The 10,262-nt window shown below is 34.1% G+C and overlaps 1 protein-coding gene across 6 annotated transcripts in view; it reads left to right on the forward strand.

Annotated features, from left to right (window-relative positions):
• Positions 1-6,624, forward strand: part of LOC105321999 (syntaxin-binding protein 5) — a 59,355-nt gene extending 52,731 nt beyond the window's left edge. For all 6 annotated transcript variants that reach the window (XM_066072334.1, XM_066072336.1, XM_066072335.1 and 3 more), the window contains 6 exons: positions 497-600; positions 891-981; positions 1,521-1,725; positions 1,969-2,093; positions 2,385-2,506; positions 3,110-6,624. In XM_066072334.1, coding sequence (XP_065928406.1) covers positions 497-600; positions 891-981; positions 1,521-1,725; positions 1,969-2,093; positions 2,385-2,506; positions 3,110-3,247 — 785 coding nt within the window. In that variant the 3' untranslated portion in view covers positions 3,248-6,624. The remainder of the gene's footprint in view (positions 1-496; positions 601-890; positions 982-1,520; positions 1,726-1,968; positions 2,094-2,384; positions 2,507-3,109) is intronic.
• The last annotated feature ends 3,638 nt before the right edge of the window (positions 6,625-10,262 follow it).

The following is a 10,262-nucleotide window of genomic DNA, read 5'->3' on the forward strand; positions in this document are numbered from 1 at the left end:
TAAACATTACATTGAAAATTTCAATCCACTGAAGCATATACAAAGTTTCTTTAAACTCTATAGACACATTAAAAAAACCCAACACTTTTCAGAACATTTACAGATGTAGTAGTACATTGCATTTGATGAATTTTGGATTTAATTCTTATTATCTGTGATGGAAATAGAAGTTGTTATATTTAATATATTCCTGGGCTTTTACAGTGGAATAGAAAATGAAATGATTTGAACAAAAATTGTTTACCTTCAATATAATAAAATTTTCTATGTTATATCATGTTTTAATTCCTTTTTTATCAATAAATCCTTTTTTGGTAGCCTTTGAGATGCAAAAAAAACCCTTATGTCATTTCAGCTGTAATCTGTGAAAAAATCAATTGTGACATAATTGCAGTGTAATATCAAAAATTATTGCATGGGTAATATCCACTGCTTGTTGGTAAGATTTGTAATTAATAAAGTTCATTAAGTTTTGAATATTTTTTGTTTACACTAGGACAAAACACGGTGTCTCAAAAACCAAAAATCTCTCCAACATCATCGACGGAATACAATGGTGACAAACAATTTGTTGTGATATGCTCAGAGAAACAGGCAAGAGTAAGTCACCTTGTTTTTGTGTTTTCTTGCCTACAGATTTTAGGGATTGCTGACAAAACTGAAGTGAGTTAATCTAAGGAGTAATGTCTCATTTCATTGTTGGAATTTGTTCACGACCAGTATTAACAGAAAAGCAGAAAATGGAATTTGATATTCTTTGCTTCATTCATTACCTTCAAGCTGGGCGATGGTCAAGGTTAATGAAATTTGAAAAGATGAAATGTTGTATAGATACTCCATTGGAATACTTTAATTTATAAATTGTGTTTTTTTGTTTTTTATTTACACAGGTGATATCACTACCCTCCCAGCAATGTCCTTACAAGACCAGAATCACTGAGTCCTCCTTCGTGGTGCGGGCCGATGTGGTGACCATGAGGGGTGGGTAATTCTGTCTGTTCACCTATACATTAATAGATACATAAACATTTATCAATACAGCATCAATGTTCTCATATGGGAATCAGAGGAGCTACTAGTTACTGATTTTTTTTTCACAAAATCATAAGATATCGTGTTAAAGATTTTTCCATCTTTTAAATTTTATCATAGACTGAAAGAGTCAGGGTTTTTTTTAAGGAAATGTTTTTAACTCTGATTTGAATTAACTCTGATTTTTTGCTTCTTTTAAAAGTTATGTTATGGAGAATTGGAGATAGAGTGAAAATTTCCTTGAAAACAGTTTAGTTCACAGATAATTTAAAGTTATGTTAGGGAGAATTGGAGATAGAGTGAAATTTTTTTTTGAAAACAGTTGGTTAACAGATTAGTTAACAGCCTAACAAGAAGATAAATTACAGACAGTTTTATTGTAATGGTGTAACTTAAATGTATACAGGAAAGAAAACTTCAAATTGGAAGTAAATGGACTGCATTGTACAACAAGTGTCATTGTATGGATTTGCTTTTTTCCTCCACAGATTCAGTTTGTCTTGCATGCTATGTCGCCAATGGTCGCATCATGGCGTTTAGCCTGCCCAGTCTCAAGCCTCTGCTGGACATAGATTTCCTACCACTAAACGATGTGCGGATTGCTCGCACATTTTGTTTCAGTAGTAACGGGCATGCTAGCTATCTGTGTTCGGCCACGGAGATACAAAAAATTACTTTTTCTGCTGATATGAGGTAATTATTTTTGTATTCAAGTTTTTTTGGGGTGATTTTCAAAATGGTCCAAAAATTTTGTTCAAATACATTTAGTTTTGATGTTGATGATATCAAAGCAATTTTGTGAAGGAAACAAAAAGCTTAAATGGAGAAGATATTTTTTAGAATTTCAGTACAATGTTTTCTTTAGAGTGACACTATTTCTCTACGTATATATCTAATGCTCTGTGAGTTGATGGTGGGTTTGGGGTTTTTTTTCAGTGATAACTTGAATGAGATGCTGGGAGAGCTATTCAAACCGTGTGAGACCCCTGAGGCACCCAAGCAGGGCTTCTTCAAGAACTGGTTCAGTGCGGGCCACTCCACGCTGGATCGAGAGGAGCTGTGTAAGACTTCCTTGTACTCATATACAGTAAACTACAGAATATATGTTGAATAGCGTTTGTAATGATAATGACAATGATGAACATTTTTATGTCAGAGATTCTATTTTTTTAATTTCTTTTTGAGGAGGTTGGGCTGTGAGAATTTTTTTTTTTTTTTTTTAAATCGGTTACATCACAAGTACCGGTAATTGTAAATTTTTCATTTGCCCTTTGAAATTCTCACACACTCTTTTCTATTAAATGGATGAAAGATTAAAGTAGTTAAAGACGAGGATATTTGTGATATTGTAGTTGGTGAGGCCAGCGGGAAGGGACCTAGAGGCCTGGCCACAAAGCTCCAGGGCAGGGGCAGTATGCAGTATGTACAAAACCAGGCCTCAAGTGGCACCTCTGAGGTGGCTAAGGCTCATAAGGTAGGTATCCTTACACTAAGGACAGTCATGTATTTAACACGGTAAATAAAGATTGCTGAAGTGGCCATTTATTTATTTATTTTTTGTCTTTTTCTACCTCTAAACAAAACAAAACAAGACTGAATTACAACTGCAGTTGAATCAATAATGGAACGAAACACAAGTGAATTATAACTGTGCCAATTAAGATATCAGTTTTGATTACTGATGTAGATGTAAATGTAGTAAGTTTGGAATGATTGTATGGAACATTTGGAGACAATCAAGACTTTTTATGATTGTACAGGTACAGTTAAAAGATGCCAAGCATCAGGTGCAGAAAGACTTGGGCAGCAAGAATAGAAATTTGTACACAACTATTTTACAAACATTAGAAATTTTATTGATAACTCCCCCCCCCCCCCCCCCCCCCCCGTCATGTCATTAGCTGCTAATTATTCTCAGTATCAAATTCCTGATAAAATACTAGTAAGCAATTTTATGAATGTTCGTCCAAGATCTCTCATGAGCGAAAGTTTATGATCTGGAAATTCAGAATTGTTGATTAATTAAGTGAGTAGTGTACTTATGTCCAGTTAATTACTGTTTATTTTTTTTTCGTAGGCTTTCATTGAGAGAGGTGAGAAGCTCGGAGAGCTAGGAGAGCGGTCAGAAATGACGCGAGAACACGCTGAGACTTTTGCTTCAGATTCCAGGGCTTTGATGCTGAAATACAAGAACAAAAAGTGGTACCAATGGTAGCAACAGCGTAGGAGGGTGTTTCTCACAACAGCCATATGGGTGTAAAACTCAACAGCCAACTAGTGTTTCTTCATAGGGGAAATAAATTAAGTATGGAAACCATCCTGTCCATTCATAGATGCGACACACTGAAGCAGAAGATCATCTAACTGGACGAGGAAAGCAGGAAAGGACGATGAAAGAATGGAGGAAAAGGGAGAGTTGCCTCCCTTTTTGAGAGAATGTTGACTTTCATAAAATGTCTTCATGGGAGAGGCATTTTGGTTTTGGTTCCAAAGAAATATTTGTAGACATTTTCAATCATTCTGTCATCTGATACTTTGTACAGATGACACTTATGAAGTATTCCAAATAGAGATTTCCGTAATTTTGTGGTTCTTGTTTTAAATCTTGTTTTGGTCTCGATTTCTTATTTTACATCAATTGATTACATTTCCTGAAACCCAGGTTTATTTATTAGTACTCAAAGGAGGGAGAAGAAAAATCATTTTTGAAGTTTTGTAACTTCATTATTTATTTGAAAATATTTTCTTTTAATTTCATGTGCAATATTTTTTTTTGTTGAGATATCATATGTGTATATCAATATGTATGCTATTTTCAAAGTGATATTATTGTTTGCTAATATAAAGAGCATTTTTTTTTCTTCAGTTCATGTTATTTCTGGATGTAAAAAGGAATAAGCTTTTTGTCCAAGACATGTTTTTTGCTTTGGGCAGTGGAAAATTTTGTTTTTTCTTATCGAGGGATGAGATGAGATGAGGGTAAGGGATAATTAAAAGATTTATAAATGCTTAAAAATGGAGAAATAATAGATAATGCAGAGTTAACATGATAAACTGTATTGATAAGCTAGAACAACTAGGGTCTGTCATCCCATTAGTTAATTAATATTATTTTATAGCTTCTTTTTCAATTATTTTGAGTAATATTTTATCACATATTTTAAAAAAAACAGGACTGTAAATATATATACAATGTATGTAGAGTTATACCATCACCTGTGCAAATTCAGTGTAGATATATAGATAGTATAGGCCCTATGTAAAAAATGTAAATATTTACTTTTGTATATGTACATATATTTAACTTTTGACCTTGTGGGGATTGTTTCATTGTCTCTCTCTCTCTTTCTGTTCTCTCAAATTGTCCAGCCATTGTTTTTTGTACGAGTTCTCTCCCTTTTTGTATTTTTTTGGTTTTCCTGTGTTGTTTTGTTAGCTGCACAAGAAATGGTTTAATTGGAATAAGTGATACATGTGAAAAACATAGATATTGATGTATGAGCTATGAGTAAAGATTCAGTAATCTTGGATCGACTAAAACTTAACACAACTGTGTAATAAACCTCAGCTTAGGCTTCATATAACATAAAATGTAATTTTGTCTAAATTTCTGATGCCACCTGTAATTCACTCAAAATGCAGATTGAAGTGCACAAAAAAAATTGAATATTTTCATTCATGAACGACCTGTTAAAACTGACATGTTATGTATAATTCAAGTTGAAGTATTTATATAATGTTGAAATATTTATCATAATATATAATTTATTTATAAAGCATTTGGTACTGGGTATATCATTTCCTCAATTTAAATGAGTTCTACCTATCATTATTAATTTTTCAATAGATGAATTATTTATGAATACATATATATATATTTATATATACAAGTTAATGTCCATTAGGCTATATACAGTAAAACACGGTTATTACGAAACGCCTTGGACGGGCAATTTTACTTCGTTTTATAAGAATAAATCTTAATATCCGTCAAGTTTACAATATGTAACAAAGTCACAGGGAATGAAAATCATTTTGTTGTAAGCGTCAATTCGATATAAGTGTGTTTGCAATAACTGTGTTTTACTGTAATTGACTCAAATCATAAGTGCTTTGTATGAATTTAATTTTTTTTCTTCATTTTCTACATAGATCTCATTAAAACAACACCAGCATCTACATTTACCTGCTTTGAAAGTGTTATCAGATATAACTTAGCAGCTTAGGAAGGAAAATAGTTTTTCTCGAGTCTCTTTTTTTTCTTGCATCTTTATTTCTATACACAAAGCTTGCTAACAGCTAAACGCAAAATTGGAGAGGGAGTAAGTCATTTTGGTATAAGTTAAATAATTCTGTTGCTCTCACATATCTTTTATAAATTACTCTACTTCTAGTTTGCCAGAGGAACAACAAAAGCATTATTGCTCATTTTAGCAGCACAGGTTGTACGATGGGTTTTTATAATACTTATGTTTTCATTATCTTGCAATGCATTCCAAGGACTGTGAGTTTTTTGTTCTTGCGTCATTCCATATGATCTCACATTTTTTCGCCCCTCTCTCTCGTCCTATACTTGTGTATGTACATGAACTTTCAGAACAAAGAAACACAGTCTGTGTTGTTTATATCAGTTTTAATATTTTTTCCAATGTGTTCCTTGTTTTTTGATTTTTTTTTCTTTCTCAGAAAGTTGGCATTACTTGTACTAATTAATTATTTTTTTTTAAAGTGTGAATGTGAAAAAGTCGGAGTAAATGAAAGTGGAGTCCATTTCTTAGCTAACAGTTTAGTTTTGGGGGATTTGTTTCTTTTTTTAATTCAAAGCGAGACTCAAAATTGGCATCAACTAACTCTATCAACTCCATGTGCATAATTTATCATTATAACTCTTGTTAATTTTGTTCCGTGTGGATTGAAATTTACTGAACTCATCATCATCATAACAACTTTTGTTTCTATAAAGGGAAAAAAGGGTGACATTTATATATACTAACACATACACAAAAGATATATTGCATGCATAAGAGAAAAAAAAATTGAACTACAAGAATTATGCAGCACTTAATTGTTGACTCTTCTGAATCAGCACCGATTTGAGATGAAAAAAATTGTAATGGTCTGGCCATGGCCCAAGTTAGATTCGACTTGGGCTGATTTGGATACTTTATGGGCCTGGCCCAAGTTAGATTGGACACTCTATGGGCCAAGGCTGGATTGGACATTTCTCTATAGGCCAGGCCCAAACTAGATTTTGACATTTTCTCTATTGGCCTGGCCTAGACTAGATTTGGACATTTTTCTATGGGCCCGGCCCAGACTAGATTTGGACATTTCTCTATGGGCCCGGCCCAGACTAGATTTGGACATTTCTCTGTGGGCCCGGCCCAGACTAGATTTAAACATTTCTGTATGGGCCCGGCCCAGACTGGATTTGGACATTTCTCTGTGGGCCGCTTGTGTCCCCGGCCTCGGTGTATGTAGACTGTGAGAGATACTGTATGACTGTGTTCCTGTTAAGTATCAGTTGTGATATTGTTGAGAATTAGTATGACGCTGTCAAGTATGTAGAAAATAAAGTCTAATATAAATGCAGAGCTGTTGTTGTTTTTGGTTGACTAGTTATTGAGACCTACCACTTCAATGTATTTTCACTGAATTGAATAGAATGAGCGTACAACCTAGGGAAAAGGTATGTGATGAAAAGATTTGGTTTTAACGTTTTGTATCTCTTTGCAAGAGTCTGAAAACATAATAGGTCACGCCGGTATGTTACATACACTTTTAAAACATTTACAAATGTAATAAGCGGCCTCGTCAACGTTTGACAAAAGAGCATGAGCTGTTGTGTCACTGCTCAGTAATATAATGGAGTTACCGCTCTTTGAATGAGTACAGACCTGGATACGCCCCGATGTGATTGGATGAATATATTCCAAGATTAGGATACGATTGTTCTACGATCTGTAAGAATTACAACACCGTGTTCCCTATATGTCTTGAGACTACAGTAATGTTATCGTGAAAAAACGGTATCTGAAACCGGCTTATGGCGTATTCTTGGTTCTATATTAAAGCAATCGCGAAAACATACATGTATCTCTGTAGACCGTAGTAAATATGAATATTAATTCCATCTATTGCTATACAAGGTGTACCAACGGCAATTAATTCAAGACTTTGTCAAAGCTTATGAAACTTGAGCCTCTTCAAAACTGTTCGCATGCATCGTGTTCATCGCGATGAGATTCATGATAGCCCAAGGCTTCTCAAGACCTACATCTAAGATAGCCACGACGCGTCGTAGCCGTTCTTTTTTCGGTCGTTAAGTTCACATATTAGTGACGAATATATAAAGTCACTGAACTATAATCGTATAGACTTTAAGAAACGACTTTGGTGTCACGCAGAAGAATAAAATATTTACCTCGTGTTTCAGCATCGGTTAAGAAATCGAACGAAATACATGTATTGTCTTAATTTTTGATCGTTATATTCCATTACAGTACAGCAACTATACTAGCAAAACATTTAGTTATACATCACAATGAACATCACTGTAGTGATTATCAAACCATCACTTAACTTTTGGATGATTTTATATAGTCTACACAAGTATAGTTACTTTATTTCATCCAGTGTTAAGAATTCAACCAGTCTCTATCATGCATCATATCACTATTCGTTACAATTTTCAATAAAATTATTGAGAGAGTTTACAAAAGGGTTCTGCCAACAAGAAAAACAAACAGAAACATAACTATACTTTGAATACAATTTCATTAAAATTGGGGTTGGTGAAAAAAGAATAACATGCACAACTTCCTTTAATCAGCTTTACAGCAACTAGACAAACAACTTAATATATATTAATTAAAGAATAGTCATAACGCATATTTTATTGCTAAAATTAGAATATGTCAGAAGGAAAATACAAGTACTTATTTTCTCGTTTATGATTGTAAACGGTGACCAAACCCCTTGTTGTGTTTGGAATAATGAGTCTGCATCTTTTGTGAGAAGAATTTACTCAGTTTCATGTCTAAAACTGTGTCTTTCATGTCGAAACCATGTCAATTTTTTTTTTGAAATAAAAGAAAAATATTTTCAAACGCTCAATGTCGTCTGCATTCGACCAATTTCAGCGTGGAAGTCTTCTGCTGCTGCCTCGATGATGAAAGAACTTCTCTGATGGGAACCTAATAAATCGCTTCCTTCGCCACTAACCTAGTTCCATGGATGTGTATTGTTCCACAAGAACAAAAGCAATATTATTGTTTTTTAAACAGTTCGATCGTTTGGAAGTAATTGACAATTAGCCACTGATTGGTTCACAAGTGCTCGTCACCCTGACATCACAAGATGTCTCAAAGGCAACACTGGAAGCCATTATTCAAGAAAACACCCCTTTGAAAAAGATACGACCCTGACCTTTCGTGACTCACAATAATGTCTTTTGTCACGGGGTAGTTTTACCTTGAACTGCAAACGAAATACAAGAAGCTTCATATTCCGCGAAAGTGCGCCCGTGAGCATATTTTGTGAGGAAATAATCTAATAATCACTTGGGTCTAGACCAAGGTCCTATTGTGATAACACCAGGGTATGTCGACTCACGGCATTCCTCCGGGTGATTGATGAATTGATGAAAAAGTTCAAATTTTACTCAAGTTTCACTTTTGTACCTTTTTTTATCAGAAGAGTGCATGTAACACTTTTGCAGTTTCCGACACAACAGTACGTATAACATGCTTCATCATTACAATGATCTGTCGCATTGATATAATTATGTCAAGGACGTTTGAGTTGATGTGCATATCGTATCATTATGACTATTATAAATTATATTAAACATAAATGGAAACTAATATATCTTAAAGTATTTTAAAATTCACCATCAGTGTTTGAAACAATATATATGTATCATCACCTTTCTCTATTACTTTATTTGTTATTATGTATTGTTATACTTTCATGTTAAATACTGAAATCTGATTGGTTAAGACGCAGTTAATAATATTTACTATTACCCTCAGCGTTAGCAACGCACTTGGCAACGGGTAACATTAAAAAATGTTACATGCGCGAAAATTATGCGCGTACGGTTCGCTGTAGAATTCACGTTATTCCTATATAAAAGCAGTAAAATTTTCTTAAAAATTTTAAAAAAGACATTCAGTATAACAAAATAAATAGTGCCTGTTTGGGAGGATAACAGTTGAAATTGACACCCCTCGAAAACCATTGTCAACCTCCGCTTCGCGTCGGTTGACAATGGTTTTCTCGGGGTGTCAATTTCAACTGTTACCCTCCCAAACAGGCACTATTTATATAATATGCTCGTTAAACTTCAAGGGCTTACTGATGCGTGTAATGCGTTGATACATTTTTCGAGTTTGAAGTATACTTGATACAGCACAGAACAAACTGTAAACAAACTTCAATTAAGAGACAATTGGTCAATTTCGTTTGTCGCACCCAGTTGAAGTAAAGCCGACCAAAAAAAAAGTGCTCAATTGCAAGAAACCGCCTTCCTCTCTTGATATTCATTCCTCGTCTCATCATGAACTGATTTAAAATTTTAAATTTTATGTAAAAACCCTGACACAGTGAACACGCCATTTTGTAGAACACGCCATTTTGTGATAAAACATTTTTTAGATATGTTTCTAAGATTTTTCTTTTAAATAGTGAACAATTTTATTTTTCTTAAATGGGCTTATTTTTTATAAACCTTAAAATTACAAAAGACTTTTTAGTTTCAAAAACCGTAAATCTTCTTTTCTTTTAGTTTTCAATGTATCTCCATGCATGTGAACAGAAATTATGACAAAAAATTCAGTACAACAATTCTAACAATTTCTGTAAAATACTATGTACTTTTACGAGGTCCTTTAACCTCAATAATATCTGCCGTACACATCTTTTGACCATAAATCGCGCTTTAATCATACTATTACAAACACCTCTAAACGGCATACAAGAAATCCTTCCGTGTACTCAATTGAGTCCATCGGCATCCCGCGATGACTTACGATTATCGTGGGCTTTGTTAACGACTAATGAATTATGGTCGCAGACTCAGGAAATCTGGACCTTGGCGACAGCCAAAGTACGTGGATTGACGGACACTTTTGCACCCAGGATTTTCACAGCAAATAAATGTTCTTAAGCCTTTGATTCAGCGGGAAAGCGGATACAGAGCGTATTTAAAATCGCATGTACACATATCC

Source organism: Magallana gigas, chromosome 9 (genome assembly GCF_963853765.1).
Source record: "Magallana gigas chromosome 9, xbMagGiga1.1, whole genome shotgun sequence".
Taxonomy (NCBI): Eukaryota; Metazoa; Mollusca; class Bivalvia; order Ostreida; family Ostreidae; genus Magallana; species Magallana gigas.